The 18,048-nt window shown below is 36.4% G+C and overlaps 1 protein-coding gene across 4 annotated transcripts in view; it reads right to left on the bottom strand.

The window, feature by feature from the left end:
* Positions 1–18,048, bottom strand: part of PIK3CB (phosphatidylinositol-4,5-bisphosphate 3-kinase catalytic subunit beta) — a 207,424-nt gene that overhangs the window by 93,826 nt on the left and 95,550 nt on the right. For all 4 annotated transcript variants that reach the window (XM_004762402.3, XM_004762405.3, XM_004762404.3 and 1 more), the window contains 4 exons: positions 15,364–15,587; positions 4,596–4,775; positions 1,318–1,488; positions 359–436 (listed from right to left, as the gene is read on the bottom strand). In XM_004762402.3, coding sequence (XP_004762459.1) covers positions 359–436; positions 1,318–1,488; positions 4,596–4,775; positions 15,364–15,587 — 653 coding nt within the window. The remainder of the gene's footprint in view (positions 1–358; positions 437–1,317; positions 1,489–4,595; positions 4,776–15,363; positions 15,588–18,048) is intronic.

Below are 18,048 nucleotides of genomic sequence, written 5' to 3'. Positions count from 1 at the left end.
CCATATTCTGTCTTGTGTAACTGACCAATATAGGGAAAATTTAATCTCCAGTGCGACATTCATTAAGCGTATCAGTGAGTTATTCAAATAATGGAGTAGATAGGGGCACGTGGGTGACTCGTTGGTTGAGTGGCCACCTCTTGATTTCCACTCATGTTATGGTCTTGGGCCCTGGGATCAGGCCACATTTGGCTCCAGGCTCAGCATGGGGTCAGCTTCTCTCCCTCTCCCTCTGCCCCTCCCCCTGCTCTAGTGCTCCAGTGCTCTTTCTCTCTCTAAAGTAAATAAATAAATCTTTTAAAAATAACAAAAACAATGGAACAGATTTTAAAAAACTCAAATCTTAACAAGTACTCACTTTTACACTTTCTTCTGTGTTAAGTTTATTTCCCTTAACCAAAACAATCTGGAAAGGGTTGTTATTTTCCCAAACATGCTGCAAAAGAATGAAATAGAGTATTTTAATTAAAGACATAAATATTCTATGCTAGCAATGAAACCATCTTATCTGTTCTCATGTCAACTGGCAAAATAATGAAAATAGACCTCCGAACTAACAGCTGAAAATCCCATATACTAAATGAAGCATCACAACCACTACCACTTAGTTCTTCCAGCAAAATACAGGCAGCATTCCAATACTGCCAAGAGGTTCACTAAACTAAACACAATAAACAAAAAGTATTAAAGCTTTGGATGAATTAAGAATTGCCCACTTAAATTAATACAGAGCTAATATCTTAATCATCAAGGAGAGATTAAACATACAACTTGTTAAAACTGAGTAACTATTAAAAAATGTTAACTGTTCTAATCAATAAACAGAAACAGGAATTGCTTTATATAAATATATTACATTCTAGGGAAAAAATGGTATCTTTAATATATTTAAATTCTAAAAGTATTCAATAAGAAGGCAAGTTATATAAAAATTGCTAGCATAAGCTAAGCTGACATAAATTAAATACACAAGAACATCAACTATTTCTGAACATCTTTTTTACTAGAACCTCTCAAATTGCTCACTGAAGTTTATGTTCACCTGCACTCTCAAGAAATTTCTAATTTGGTATCATTTTTCTGTGATACCAAAAGAATACCAAAACCAGAAATCGCATATTTACATTTCCTTGAGTTGAGGAAAAAGAACAGTAGCTAGAAAGATAATTACCAATAAATGGTAACGGATCTTCGGCTAATGTGCACTGGTTTTCACAGAATGAGAAGTGAGCAGAGAAAATATGTGAGGCTTAAGCACACAACCTAACAAAATTATACGCTTTTTGGGGTTACCAAAGGTTCACACATGAAACTTACAGAAATAATTCGCATTTTCTTTGGTGGTAAAGGAAGAGGAAGGTTTGATGAATTTCGATTTATGGCAGCCTCTATGGCAATCATTTCCTGCTCGTACATCTTCTTGATCTTGCAACATTCCACAAGCATAAAATGGGGCAAGGTCCTGTTCATTACACAGTTCCGAATATACTACAGAGGCAACAAAGAATAAGGTAAAGATTTTCAAGCAAATACTTAAATGGACAGAAGAATAATATTAAATGAACATCACTATACCAATGTACTATGAAAATATATCTTAACAACTAATGTTAAGAATATGAGAAATTAAAATCACAACATAAAATAGCTACCATTAATTGAATACCTAAGTACCTAAGAACTAGATACTTTTTTTTTTTTAAAGATTTTATTTATTTCTTTGAGAGAGACAGAGAGAGCACAAACAAGCAGGGGGAGTGGCAGAGGCAGAAGGATAAGCAGGCTCCCTGCTGAGCAGGGAGGCCAACATGTGGCTTGATCCCAGGACCCTGGGATCATGACCTGAGCTGAAGGCAGACACTTAACCGACTGAGCCACCCGGGCACTGGAAGAACTAACTAATTTTTCTAACAACCCTGTAAGAGAGATTTTCTTCCCGTTAACAGATGAAAGAACTAAAAGAAGAGTTAAGTTACATACCTGGCATCTTAAATCTACCTGTTTCTCTCTCTCTCCCTCTTTTTTTTGGCTAAACCTTTAAGAAATACGTACCTCAGGCTTGATGTTTTGTCTTCTCTTTGCACTTAATACCTGACATTTTGACCAAGTGGCTCACTGTCCCAGGGGTGGGACTTGACACACGTACCGGTAAAGACTGTGATATCATAGTGTAAACTCTGATCAGTCAGTCAGGAAAAGTAGACATGTAGTACACATGTGGCCACTTCTTCACATTCTAAGGTGGTCATCTTAGACCTTCCCATAGATCCCTGAAGTCAACCTAGTACCTTTATAGAACAAGGCTCCAGAAGACAACCATTACTATCTCCCTTGCAAAAACATTGACCATCTCAGTTTGAAACTCTTTTATTTCCATGAGACCAGGACAACTCTCCAAAGGCATATAAGGAAAGGGATGGTTATTCACATTACCAGGGATGCCTAACAAACTGGATAGAAAGAAACTTAATATATTCCTCAGAAGAATAAATTTCCTATATAGATTCAGCATATTACATTAAATTCAGAACCACAAAATACTTTTAGAAATTAAAAAAAAATCCAGAATGGTCTGTAAGAAGAAATCACATATTATGATAAATATATTCAATCAAACACATGAAATATGTATCATTCCATTTCCTTCACATTCCTTTACCTAAATGTTATACTTTCTCTCTCACAAGACCTTGTACAAAAATGTATACAACTCTTTATTTTTCTTTATAATAACAAATCCTAAAACACAAACTCAAAAAAACCCCATATATCCTAGTTTTGGCAAAACAATACGCCCTCCACTAATTAAATAAAAAAAAAATCAAAGCTCCTGGTTGGTTTTTTTTTTGGGGGGGGGGGGTTATTTATTTATTTGACACAGAGGGAGAGAGACAGCAAGAGAGAGAATACAAGCAGTGGGAGTGGAAGAGGGAGAAGCAGGCTTCCCACTGAGCAGGGAGTACAATGTGGGGCTTGACCCCAGGACACTGGGATCATGACCTGAGCCAGAGGTGCTTAATGGCTGAGCTACTGAGGCACCCCAAAATCACAGCTTTTTCTCAGCCATCACTTAATATCTGGCATACCTCTATCCCTCTTTAAAACAAAAAGAAATAAAAATCACAAGAGTAATCAGATCCTACAGTATAAGGATGTGAAAATGTATTGACCTTGTTAACTTCTTTAAAAAAAAAAAAAAAAAGACCTTGTTAACTGATAGTCACATCCAAGATCCTATTTGATCAGATCATGGTGGGGGAGAGGTGTTGCACTACAGATTTATTTATTTATTTAAGATTTTATTTATTTATTTATTTGACAGAGACAGAGAGAGCACACAAGCAGGGGAGGAGAAGCAGACTCCCAGTTGAGGAGATAGCCTAACACAGGGCTGGATCCCAGGAGCCAAGGATCATGACAGTCAGTCATTTAACTCACTGAGCCACCCAGGTGCCCCTCATTTACCTTATTTAAACCCTACTTAACTCCAAAAACAATCTGGGGCACTATCATCAAGGAACTTGTGATTGCATGGAAATAGGTATGTCAAAGATGGAGGAAAGCTTTTGAGGATGAACAGACCTAATGCTTTCAAAATTCCTACCATATATGGAAGTAACAAAAAACAGAGGGAAAGACAATTACACATATAAATGTTAGACTGAACTGAAAAGCTTTCTAATTCAAAATGAAAAGGTATAAGACCCTGTTAACTGATAATCACAAATAAGTTTCTTTACCATTTAATTAGTGGCTATTTAATCAAAATATCTTTTTTTTTTTTTTGAAGATCTTATTTGGCAGAGAGAGAACACAAGCACAGGAAGAGGGAGAGGGAGAAGCAGGCTTCCGGCAAAGCAAGGAGCCTAATGCGGGGCTCAATCCCAGAACCCTGGGATCATGACTTGAGCCAAAGGCAGACACTCAACCACAGAGACACCTAGGCGCCCCTAATCAAAAAATCTTGTATTTTATTTCCTCCAGAATATTGTCTACCTAATTATTATGTTTACGTGATAAAACAGTAGGCAGCTTTAGCAAGTTTTATTAATAATTCATTATGCTGAAATGCCTGGGTAGCTCAGTTGGTTAAGCATCTGCCTTCAGCTCAGGTCATGATCCCAGGGTCCTGGGATGAGCCCCATGTCTGGCTTCCTGCTCAGCAGGGGGTCTGCCTTTCCATCTTCCTCTGCCCGACCCCACTGCTAGTGCTCGCTCTCTCTCTCTCTCACAAATAAATAAATAAAATCTTAAAAAAAAAAAATTCATTATGCCACAGGAAATGCTAACACTGAAACAACCAAAAAAGTAGAAAGGAAACACTGAGATACACACATTAATATAATCATTATACCAAAAATATATAACTGCAAGTAAACAACAAAAACATGCCAAAATTTTAACAATGGTTATCTCAGAGGTGGGTAGGATTATGAATATCTATTATTTAATTTTGTATAATTTTCTGTAGGTTCTGAATACTTAACTATAATAATGTATTTTTATCAGAAATTTAAATTGTTAAAACACACGTACATACACGCACGCACACACACTCACACGTATCTATGGAAAAGTGATAGTAATACACATACCTGGAACTGAATGAGTGGCTGATCACCAAACACATATTCTACTCTCCCACTTACTTGCAACACATAGTCATAGGGACTAACTTCATCTTCTTTCCCATGAATAGTCAAACGTTTTTGGATTGCCAGTTCATTTATTTTGATAGGATTCATATTAGGAGATATTTGAAAGCTAAACACATCCTAAAAAGAGGGGGTAGAAAAAAGGAGCAAATTTTATATTTGTGCTGAAAAAACTCTCTTTACATTTATACTTATTACTACATTGTATATAGCCATACATAGTATGTTCATATATATATGTTACATATGTATATCCTTTACATTTAACATTCCAGTACATTTTCTTATTTTTTAGATATAGTATGTCCACAACAAACTTAAGATTTCTGATAATTTGCAAGTCATCTTACACTATACAAAGTGCTACAGATCCCACAGATAAGATTCATATTTAACTAAAGTGTATATTTAACTAAAGTTTACCAATGAGTTTCAAATACATTTCTCAGTAAATATCTTTTATATTTTTTAATATCTTTGTTTTAAAAAGTTCCAAAAATCCTGTAGTTGTTCAAATGTAGTCCATACTAAGAATTTTATGTTATATACCAATTAAATTATAAATGAATATACCAATTAATTATAAATGAACAATTCAGTCCAATTTTATAGACATGTAAAAAAGAAACAAAGAAGGTTTCATTAATGAGAAATATAGTCAGAACTGAATATCAAATCTTCTCATCACAAATCCCAAGTGTATAGATATTAAAGATCACTTAATAACAACTGAAACTTCTCATCATCCAGCAAAGTAATTTCCCACCATATGATCACATACCAAGGATTTAAGAAAATTCACTATCTCCTAAAGCAGCTAACTGCTACTCTGCACAACTGTGGCTGTTAGAAAATTCTCTACTGACCAGAGGTTGCTTCTGCAGTATTTTCACCAAGTTAAGTCACCTCCCTTTTCCATAAGGTACTTCAAATTTCAACTTTTTTAACCTAAACTTACTGGGTGTTCCTTTTCTCTAGTATTTTTACCTTTTTTTCCTAATGTTCTGTATGAGTTGGTGCTATATGCATCAAAGCATATGAGCCAGGATCCATAGAGTCCTTTGAAAAGTCACATGACTCCACTTTCCTCCCCTAACTCACTTCCCAATAAGATACCAACAACCTCCTATCCTTGGGCTGCCAACTGTCACCTCCTCTCTATCCCATTCACACTACTCTATTTTGGCAATTCTTCATCTTTCTCCTAAAGAGCAATATAGCTTCTTATTTAATTTCCTTGCACTATCCACCTCAAAACCTTCAGCTACCTTAGAAAGTAACCTACTTTAAAAAATAGATTCACAAAGAGATATGATACTTTTTTTTTTAAAGATTTTTTTTTATTTATTTGTCAGAGAGAAAGCGAGCGAGAGCGAGCACAGGCAGACAGAGCGGAAGGCAGAGTCAGAGGGAGAAGCAGGCTCCCTGCGGAGCAAGGAGCCCGATGTGGGACTCGATCCCAGGACGCTGGGATCACGACCTGAGCCGAAGGCAGCTGCTTAACCAACTGAGCCACCCAGGCGTCCCAGATATGATACTTTTTTAACATAATACAAATGGTCGTAACTGTCTAAAGCAGCGCTACCCAATAAAACTCTTTAAAAATGGAAATAGTCTATTCTATGCTGTCCAATACAACAGCCTCTTAGCCACAAGTGTTTTTTTTTTTTTTAAGATTTTATTTATTTATTTGACACAGAGAGAGAGAGAGATATCACAAGTAGGCAAAGAGACAGGCAGAGAGAGAGGAGGGGAAGCAGGCTCCCTGCCAAGCAGAGAGCCCGATGCAGGGCTTGACCCCAGGACCCTGAGATCATGACCTAAGCCGAAGACAGACGCTCAATTTACTGAACCATCCAGGCGCCCCTCCACAAGGGCAAGTTCTCAAGAAGCTTGATATGTGGCTAGTGCAAATTACTGAATTTTAATTTTACTTCATTTAATTAACTTAAATTCAAATTTAATGTATAAATGTGGCTAGTGGCTACTGTATTTAAACAATACAGGTCTGAATAATAAGGCCTTAAGCTCCTTAATATACCATAAAATTATTCTATGACTCCTATTTACTCTCTATTTCATAAACAGACCCTTTAGAAATAAAAAAAACTAGAGGACACACTCATTATCAGATAGCAAGAACCTATCGAAAAGACCAGAAATCAGAACTAGGCTTGAAAAACTGCAGATATTACAAGTAATACTCAGAAAATAAAACAAGTTTAGTTAATGTGTTAAGAATTAAAGGTTGTTTGAAAATGAGTAAAGAGCAAAAAAACTGAAGAAGAATCAAAGAGAACTCCAAGAAACAAAATATATTAAGTGAAATTTAAAACTCAATGAAAAGGAACATGACAAATTTTAAAACATTTTTCAAATTTGACAATATCAAGTGTTAGCAAAGATGTGAAGAAACTAAACTCTCAATATATTTCTGGTAGGAATATAAATTGGAAAAACTGTTTGGGGGGCACCTCTGGGGATACAGTTGGTTTAGCAACAAACTCTTGGTTTCAGTTCAGGTTGGGATTTCAAGGTCCTGAGACTGAGATCCACATCGTGTCCCTGTACTCAGCCAGAGTCTGCTTGGGATTCTCTCCCTCTCCTTATGCCCCTCCTGCTTGCATAAGCATGCTTACTTGCTCTTTATCTCTCTCAAAATAAATAAATCTTTAAAAAAACAAAGAAAGAAAAACTTTTTGGCAATATATATTAAAAACCAATTACACCCATATACCCATCACTCACCAATTCCATTTCTAGGTATATTCTAATACAAATACATAAACTGATGTTATTTCAAACAAAACAATGTTGGATTTGAAATGCTGTGTGTATACATTTATATAACACAAGAATTGAGAAAAATCTGAAAATGGACTAGAATTTGAGGATAAAATCAAGTAAAATAAACTAGCTAAACAATGAATAAAAAAGACAAGACACATAAAGATTATATTATATAGAGGGAGAACACATTCCCAATGACAAAGATTCACTACTCCCAAAAACCAAGAACGTATACAAATCAGTAAGACACACATGACACAGTTTTAAAATAGACAAGAAACAAACACAACAGAAATATGAATGTTTCATAAATATGTGAAAAGACATACTTTATCATCAGTTCTGAGAGAGATGCACCTGAGACCATGGAGATACAGCTGACACTTGAGCAACATGGGTTTGAACTGTGTGGGTCCACTTAATTATGTGGATTTTTTTTAATAAATACTGTAAATGTATTTTCTCTTCCTTATGACTTTAATAACATTTTCTTCCCCCTACCTTACTTTACTTAAAAATACAGTATATGACATGTATAACAAATATGTGTTAATCAACTATTTATGTTATTAGTAAGAGAGTCAACAGAAAGCTATTAGTAAGTTCTGTGGGAGTCAAAAGTTATCTGTGGATTTTTGAATGTGGAGGGGTTGGCACTCAACCCTTGCATGTTCAAGGGTCAACTGCACATTTGTATAATGGATCTATATATAGTACCAAGGGCTTGAAACCTTCCTTTAAATACCAATCATAATCTCATGATGACTACATTCAAGTCTTCTGAAGTACTGGTGTATCTCATCACCCATGTTAATTTTCTTCACATAAACTGTTAATTAGACTGACTTGGTCAGAACTCAACTGGTTTTTCCTGTATCAAGCAGTTTTCCAACATTTCTTTTAAAAACTTCACAAAATATTGCATCTTTAAAAGACTTGGATTTTCCTCAGGAGTCAACTTGCATTGCTTAATGCTTATAGTCAGCTACATGAGAGACTACCCAATGAAGATACTGGGCATAAGGACGGAACAGAAACTCCTGTTTAGAAGGAAAGGATACAGTTCATTTGTGACTACATCGGTATCATGACATCTGTGCTTATTCAGATAATGTCTACACAGGTGAAGAAGTTATTCTTGATAGTTTTACGCTTTGTGCTTCATTGTTTCTCATATTTCTGCCCATGCTTCTGATACATTCTCTGAAATTCCCCCCATATAGTCTCTACCTCCTTCTACCTTCTCCACAACCCGCCCTGTTCCCTAACACACAGGAGACTATTTCAAATGCCACATGCCCTTCTCCCTTAATTGATGCAATTATTTCATATAACTTATGCTGGCTGAGGTTTAAAAAAAACACAGGTTTGAAAGTGATGCTCAGGTTTATTGGTATCCTTAACAAATTATGACTATTGGAATTAAAAATAATGCCATGGTGTGGCTGCTGGGAACTAATGTTCTTTAAAACAGAAACATGACAGTTCCATGATTTTATTTATCTTGCTTCTCAAGAGCCCTGCTCTAAACTGGATGATACTGAAGATATGGTCATCAAAAACTTCATCTTTTTCACAGAAACTACTGTCTATATTGCTCCCTATCTATCCTGTAAAACCATTTTTAACCTATACGAGTACTTTGTTATACTTCATCTCATGTTTAGTGTTCCTAATGTTGGTCATTAACAGTAATGACAAAATGGCAAAATTATTATTTTATATAGAAGTTGGATGGGCAAAAAAATGCATGTATGAGGGATCAGTAAGCTAACCATTCTTTATTCTGAAATCATCATTCTTATTTTTTGTTGGTGAAGTATTTACCCGCTTATGAAATAGTACTGATAATACATTAGGAATTTGGGGTTTTATTTATTTGTTTTCAAGATCTTACTTGTAAGTAATTTCTACACCCAGTGTGGAGCTCGAACTCACAACCCTGAGATCAAGAGTTTCGTGCTCTACCAACTGAGCCAGCTAGGCTCCAAATTTGTGTTTTTTAAAATGGACTTAGTTGCCTAAACAAAGAAGGATAAACTCTATGTGGCTTTCCAAGTTTCTTTAATAACAATAATTTTACTAGTCTATACAATACAAAATAGGAACTTTTTGTTTAATCCCCAGGGAACTGTTTGGCTAAAAGAAAAGTAAACTAAGGGGAGTTATGATAGCTCTATCTCAACTATATGAATATTTGACACATATAATAAAGGGTAGACTGAATGGATACTTATGCAAAATGAGAAAGGACAACCACATGGGAAGAAGTCTAAAAGGCTAGTTTGAATTTTTAAATACATTTTATATTAAAATTTAAATATGTGATTGTCAAAAGTGAAAACATGCTACTCTAAAGGTCGAGTACTTCCCCAAGTACTGAATGTATTTGGTCAGAGAAACTACTCTATATAAGAGATGGTGAAAAGATTATATTATATAAAGATTATATTATATATTGTATATATAATATAAAGATTATATATTATATAAGGATTATATTATCTTTATATATATAAAGATTATATTATATAAAGAAACTATACTATATAAGGGATGGTGAAAAGATTATATTATATAAAGAATCTAACTAGATGATCTTCAAACTACTTTCAGCATTAAAGTCTATGACTGTTGGAGGGGAAGATGACAGCAGAATAGGAAGAGAAGATCACCCAGTCCCATGAATACAACAGATAACTATCAAATCCTCCTACATTAAATACTCCAGAAATGAATCTGAAGACTGGTAGAAAAAACTCCAGAACTAAAGATAGAAGAGCCACCACACTGGAGGAAATTGCGAAGATGAAGCTTAGGAGAGAAACAAATCATGGCTTTTGCAGTACAGAGGGAGCGGCTACAGCACAGAAGAAGAAGAGACAAACTGTAACACAGAGGAGCACCTGGGGAAAAGGAGTCCACATAGTAACCAGCAAGAAAAGCAAGAGAGTCCCATTTCACAAGTTCCTGCAACCAGCCAGTGGGGCTTAAAGTCTGCAGTTCTAAAGGCAGTGGCTTGGCTCAGGAAAAGTCCAGAGGCATGGGGGCTACTCTTAGAAATAAGGTGGAACAAACAGCCCAAGGAAATACAGAATGAAAACAGAGATCTTTAGGGTGCCTACACGCACAATGGAGTAGCTACTTGCTCAACTCATAGCAGTGGCAAGAGTTCCAGAGAGGCAGCCCTCCCAGAGAAACCTCATGGGGGAAAAAAGGAACTGCAAGGCACCACTTCCCTTCCCTATCCCTCAGCATAAACACAGAGCCACCTGAGGTAATGAACACAGCATTAGCACTCACATGTAACTTGCTTATATATACCAAGCCCTGCCTCCCGCACTCTTGTGGATCCATCCTTCCCAGTTACACTTGCCTCAGTCCCACCACAGCAGGCTTCCACACCCAGACGACCAGCCCAAACCCTTGACCAGCACCGTATCTCCTGACCCAGGAGTTCTGTGAGGCCTCGGTTCTGGTGGCAACAGCAACAGATCTCATTTCATAAGTAGACCAGAGCACATCTAGTTAAAACACACCACATTCAGGCCAGGGACCAAACACTGCCCACAACAGGCAGAGAGAGCCTCTGTGTACTATACTGATCTGAAGGATAAAGTAGCCAGGGCACAAAAGCAGAAAACACTCAGCACACAACAGAGATGCTACTGGAAGCACCAGGCTGTGAGGAACAGGGAACACTACACTGTAGAGCACTACAGGACCTCTTCTGTTTAAGGCCATTACTCAGAAGAACAGAAGATGTAGCTAACTTTCTTAACACATGGAGAAACAGGCACAGAGACAAAATGAGAAGACAGAGGAATTTGTCCCAAATGAAAGAACAGACCAAGACCAAGACCAGAGATATAAGCAAAACAAATATAAATAACATGCCTAATGGAGAATTTAAAGCAATGATCATTAAGGATACTTAACTGGACTTTAGAAAAGAATAGAGGACATCAGTGAGACCATTAGCCAGCGAATAAGAAAAACATGGTAGAGCTAAAAGGCTCAATAAATAAAATAAAAAACATGTTTGATGGTATGAACATCAGGCTGGAAGAAGCAGAGGAACGAATTAATAGCCTAGGAGACAGAGTAAACAGAAGGTAATCAAGATGAACAAGAGAGAAAAAAGTACTTAGGCAACAAGTACAAAACAGTAACAGACTTAGGGAACACAATACTTACACCAAAAGTAGTAACATTCACATTACAGGACTCCCAGAAGAAGACAGGGAAAAGGGATAGAGAATTCATTTGAAGAAATAACAGCTGAAAACTTCCCTACTTTGGGGAAGGGAACATACCCAGATGAAGAATGCACAGAGAGCCCCCAACAAAATCAACAAAAGCAGCCCCACACAATGACATGTTACAATTAAAATGGCAAAATAAAGGAATAAATAAAAAATATTAAGAGCAGAAAGACAGGGCATCTGGGTGGCTCAGTTGTTAAGCGTCTGCCTTTAGCTCAGGTCATGATCCCAGGGCCCTGGGATCAAGTCCTGCATCAGGCTCTCTGCTCAGTGGGAAACCCACTTCTCCCTCTACTACTCCCCCTGCTTGTGTTTCCTCTCTTGCTATCAAATAAATAAATCTTAAAAAAAAAAAAAAAAGAGCAGATAGACAAAAGAAGAAAGTTACATATGAAAGAAACCCCATAAGGCTATGAGCCCATTTTTCAGCAGAAACTTTGCAAGCCAAAAGGAGTGGAATGATGTGTTTAAAGTGCTGAATGGGAAAAACCTGCAGTAAAGAATACTCTATCTAGTAAGGCTATCACTGAGAATAAAAAGAAAGATAAAGAGGTGCCCGGGTGGCTCAGTGGGTTAAGCCTCTCTGCCTTTAGCTCAGGTCATGGTCTCAGGGTCCAGGGATTGAGCCCCACATCAGGTTATCTGCTCAGCTGGGAGCCTGCTTCCCCCCCTCACTCTTCCTACTTGTAAGTTCGCTCTCGCTCTCTCTCTCTGTCAAATAAATAATCTTTAAAAGATCTTTTAAAAAAAAATAAAAGGAGAGATAAAGAGTTTATCAGACAAAGAAAAACTAAAGGAGTTCATGACCATTAAACCAGCAATATTAAACATAGGACTCTTTCAGCTGAAAAGAAAGACCAAAAGTGAAAGTATGAAGGTAGGAAACACAAAAACAGTAATGAGTATTTTTGCAAAATATCAGTCAAGGAACTCACAAAACGAAAAGATATAATATAACAACACATACCTAAAACATGGGAAGGAGAATAGTAAAAAATGGGTTAAAACCTAAATAACCATTAACTTAATATAGACTGCCATATGCAGAAGTGATTATACACAAACCTAATGGCAACACAAATCAAAAACCACTAATAAATATGCAAAGAATAAAAGAGAAAGAAATCCAATTGTATCACTAAAGAAAATAAGAAAACCATGAAAGATAAAAGACAAGAAAGGGTCAGAGAAAATCTTCATTAACAACCACAAAGCAGGTAACAATAATATGGCAATATACATATATATACATATATGATTACACTGAATGTAAATGGACTAAACACTCTAATCGATAGACATAGGGTGACAGAGTGGATTAAAAAAACAGGACCCATCTATTTGCTGCCTATACGACACTTATTTTAGACTCAAAGAAACCCACAGAGAGAGACAAACCAAGAAAGGAAATCTTTACAGAGAACAAATTGATCATTGCCAGAGTGGAGATGTGTAGGTGGATGGGTGAAATGATTGGGATGGGATGGTAGGTGGATGGGACAGGGATTAGGAGTGCACTTTTCTTGCTAACAACTAGGTGATTAAAATAAATTTATTTTAAGATTTTATTTATTTATGACAGAAAGAGAGATCACAAGTAGGCAGAGAGGCAGGCACAGAGGCAGGCTCCTTGCTGAGCAGAGAGCCCAATGCATGGCTCAATCCAGAGACCCTGAAATCATGACCTGAACCGAAGGCAGAGGCTTAACCCGCTGAGCCACTCAGGTGCCCCTAAAATAAATTTTTTAAAAAACTAGAAGTAAATAAAAGAATTTGGGAAAAAATTCTATGATTGCTTGGAATCCAGTAGATTTCACAATATCCCCATTTTTCTTCTTATTTCAAAACATTTATTTTCACATATACTTTGTTACAATGATGATTACATGAAAAATACGTATATCCAGTAGAGAACTGACCCATATGTACTGAAATGCAGACTGACCTAGAAGGGCAAATTGCCCTGAGCCAGTGTTTTCAAGTTGAATTCTAGTCACCTTTTAGTGGTAAAATTCTTCATTCCACCTCTTCCAACACTGCAGAATTCCCTAAATCGTATTTCAAATTTGATTGTGAGACTTTGTAATATCCAAATCTTGATTTAAACTGAACTTTAGTCTCAACATACCTCGGGAGAGAGCAACAAAAAAAACTTTAAAGCTAGATAAATCTCTTTCATAAAATGCCAGAAGGCCAGCCGGCTCTTTCTTTCCTTCTTTTGTATTTGTTTTTACAATTCTTTAGAAACATATTGTTGGAAAGGAGGCAGAACTGAATAAAACTAAACACCTGGATAAAATCCTGTCACTACCACAGACCAGCTATAAGATATAAGACCTGGCACAAAAGAAAGAAACAAGAAATAAGAAACAAAGAAACAGAGAAAGAGAGAGAGAGAGAAAGAAAAGAAAAGAGGAGGGGGGAAAAAAAACTTCTCTCCCTTTCATTTTCTTCATTGTAAAATGGGGATGATAACATTTTATAGTTTTTTTTAAAGATTTTATTTATTGATTGATTTGACACTGAGAGAGAGAGAGAGAGAGCAATCACAAGTAGGCAGAAAGGCAGACAGAGAGATGGGGGTGGGGAGAGCTGGCTCCCTGCTGAGCAGAAAGCCCAGATGTAGGGCTTGATCCCAGGACCCTGAGATCATGACCTGAGCCGAAGGAGGAGGCTTAACCCACTGAGTCACCCAGGCGCCCCTATAGTTGTTTTGAAAGTGGAGAATATACTTAAAAAATATATATCTTTCATAGTTCTTGGCATGGTAAAGTGCTCAATACAGAATGGCTACTGAAATGGTTTATGTCGTTGTTATTGCAGTAACTGAAGAACACCACAAAATACCCTTGAATGCCTACCCTAATTCTAAATCCAGATCCTAGATGATAAAATGACCACACTAGATACAAAGGCAGTCTCATAATCTGGTTTGTAAAATAGCTGTCACCGTTCAGGTATGGATTAAATATACTCCAATATAATGCCCATTTCCATATCACCATGAAATGCATATATAAGAATATGAGAAAAAAGAGATCATTTGATCAAACCTTTCATTTCATAGGCAACAGAAAAATCAAATAAGAAAATAAAATATCTACACTAAAGAACATTATCTAGACTGGGACTGGCAATCTTTTTCTGTGAAGAACCAGGCTTTGCTGACAACCCATGAGTCTGTGTCCCATTCCTTTCTCCCTCCTTCCCTCCCTTCCTTCCTCCCTTTCTTTCCCTCCATTCTCTCTCTCTTCCTTTCTCCTTCCATCTTTTAAAAATTCCTTGAGTTTTTTAACATCCTTTTAAAATAAAAACCAGAAACTAATAATATACTATATGGTTAATTGATTTTAAATAAAATTTAGAAATAAAGTGAAATAAAAATGATTTCTAAAAAATAAATGCATACATACATACCATTCAAAAACTGGTTTCCCAATCCCAATCTAGACTAATATATCACTGTATCAAAAAATCATACGTGCAAAAGATGTGTCATTTGATTGTTATACGTAATTCTAAATTTCCATCTTTAAATCTAAAAATGCTCTTTTTAATAAAATTTGCCAGCTATCTCCTCTACGACTGGTGTTGCATTCAGGTAAAAATCAAAGATTTTTTACAATGTATTTCTTAAAATAACATAACACTACCTGACAATTTTCAAAATGAACAGCCACAATGAGCTTTCCTCCATAAAGTTTATCTTCTAAGTTTTCAAGGACCGATGGTTCATGTTCTGGTGGGTATGTCTGCTTTAGCCAATCCATCCAAGACAATCCCACAAGCGACTGAATCTTTTCCTCACTGAATTTGCGCATTTTTATTCGGAACTCATTCACTTCGGGATCCTTCAGTGCATCAAATTCATGTAGACCTAAACAAATTTTTTTAAAGTGTCATTCTGAGTAGCTAATAATAATACAAGAGAATACAAAATATATTCAACCAAATATATTGGATATTTGGTTTTTATCACGCAAATAAAACTGGGCAGGAAAATATGATGAAAGATCAAAAGAACATCCAGAAAAAGTAACAAATTTCATGTACAGAAGATGAACATAATTAGATTTCTAAAGAAGATAAACTTGAAACCGTTAAAGAAATGCAATTTGGTATGAGTTTTATAAAGGTAATCAATCACTGAAATAGTACACACTTTAAAAACACATATAAATTATCCAGTTTTTCTTTACAAACCAAGTAAGTCACATTTACTGTATCTGAGAAAACCTAAGAATCTGAAAACTTTTCAGTTAATGAACTTAAAATACAAGCTATTACTTAACTTTAACAAGCTATTACTTTAAATAGTAATATTATTATTATTATATTATATTATATTATATTATATATAATTAATATAATATTAATTATACAATATATAATTATATATAGCTATATAATTATATATAATATAATTGATATAATTAATATATAATATATAAGTATTATTTATATATAATAAATAATGTAATTATTATATTAATATTATTACTATTACTTTTTATTAACTTTAACAAGCTATTACTTAAAACTCAGTAAATTTAAATTTTATAAACTTTCAATTCACTATGATTTTAACAACAGTTACAGTGTATCAATTAATAAAAAATCTCATAAAATTATTCTTTGTTGTACTTAATTATGACCACTCCTACCATCAAAACAACTAAATATAGCAACGTTTTCTTAAACTTATCATTATCTTAATAAATAATTTTTGGGATGCCTGGGTGGCTCAGTGGGTTAAGCCTCTGCCTTCAGCTCAGGTCATGAACCTCAGGGTCCTGGGATCAAGCCCTGCATCAGGCTCTCTCTCTGCCTGCTGCTCTGCCTCTGCCTACTTGTGATCTATCTCTGTTGTCAAATTTTTAAATTTTTTTTTAATAAAATAAAAAATAATCTCTGAAATCTATAATAAATGAACATGCAGAAATGTTTATATGTACATTATATATAAAAATTAATGGTGAGGTGGCTCACCACCGCCTGGGTGGCTCAGTGGGTTAAGCAGCTGCCTTCGGCTCGGGTCATGATCCCAGAGTCCTGGGATCCAGTCCCACATGGGCTCCTTGCTCGGCAGGGAGCCTGCTTCTCTCTCTGCCTCTGCCAGCCTCTCTGCCTGCTTGTGTGCTCTCTCTCTCTCTCCCTCTCCCTGACAAATAAATAAATGAAATATTAAAAAAAAATTAATGGTGAGATTGGCAAACACTTTAATTTAAAGATTATTCAGACTGGCCACGCCTCATGACCCCAGTGCAGCTTTCTGCCCACACGTCCTGTCCCCATTCTTTAATAAAACCACCTTTTTGCACCGAAGATGTCTCAAGAATTCTTTCTTGGCTGTGGGCTCTAAATCCCAGCAACAGCCCCAAATTACATCAATCCTGTGCATGTATTGAGGAGACTTTTCAGTGCCAGCTCTATCTCATTCTTCTAAAGTGCTGTGTAGGTGTTCCTGGGGGGCTCAGTCGGCCAAGCGTCCAATGCTTGGTTTTGGCTGAGGTCATGATCTCAGGGTCATGGGATCGCGCCCTACGTCTGTCTCTGTACTCATCACAGAGTCTGCTCAAGACTCTTTCTCCCTGGGGTGCCTGGGTAGCTCAGATGGTTAAGTATCTGCCTTCGGCTTGGGTCATGATCCCCAGGTCCTGGGATTGAGCCCTATGTCAGCTCCCAGTTCAGTGGGGAGTCTGCTTCTCCTTCTCCCTCTGCCTCTCCCCTAGCTTGTGCTTGTTCTCTCTCTCCCTCTCTCTCTATCCCAAATGAATTAAAACACCTTTAAAGAAGGATGCCTGGGTGGCTCAGTGGGTTAGGCCACTGCCTTCGGCTCAGGTCATGATCTTGAAATCCTGGGATCGGGTCCCACATCGGGCTCCCAGCTCTGCAGGGAGTCTGCTTCTCCCTCTGACCTTCTCCCCTCTCATGCTCTCTCTCTCTCAAATAAATAAATAAAATCTTAAAAAAAAAAAAACTTTAAAGGAAAATAAAAACTCTTTCTCCATCTTGCTCTGCCCCTCTCCCCCAAATAAAAATCTTTACTAAATAAATATTAGAATCAATTGTGGCATTAAATACAGAAAAATAAAAATGTTTAAGTTGCATAATGCAGCAAAGTTAAAATCCTGAGGGTACACTGTGACTTCCTGGAGAGTTTTAGATCTGGAATGGAAATACACACTCTAAATCAGCTATGAAGGAAGTGTAACTTAAGACAAACTAGCTGAGGCACTTTGGAGATTTTTCCCCAGCACCGCTGAAACTACTTCTACCCACAAACATAGGTATTACAGGTAAGAAAAGAAAAATGAGTACCTAATACATCTAACAAA

The sequence above is a fragment of the Mustela putorius genome, unplaced genomic scaffold, assembly GCF_011764305.1.
Source record: "Mustela putorius furo isolate JIRA1106 unplaced genomic scaffold, ASM1176430v1.1 tig00003834_pilon_pilon_pilon, whole genome shotgun sequence".
In the NCBI taxonomy this organism is placed as follows: Eukaryota; Metazoa; Chordata; class Mammalia; order Carnivora; family Mustelidae; genus Mustela; species Mustela putorius.
This window is presented reverse-complemented; position numbering and strand designations above follow the sequence as displayed.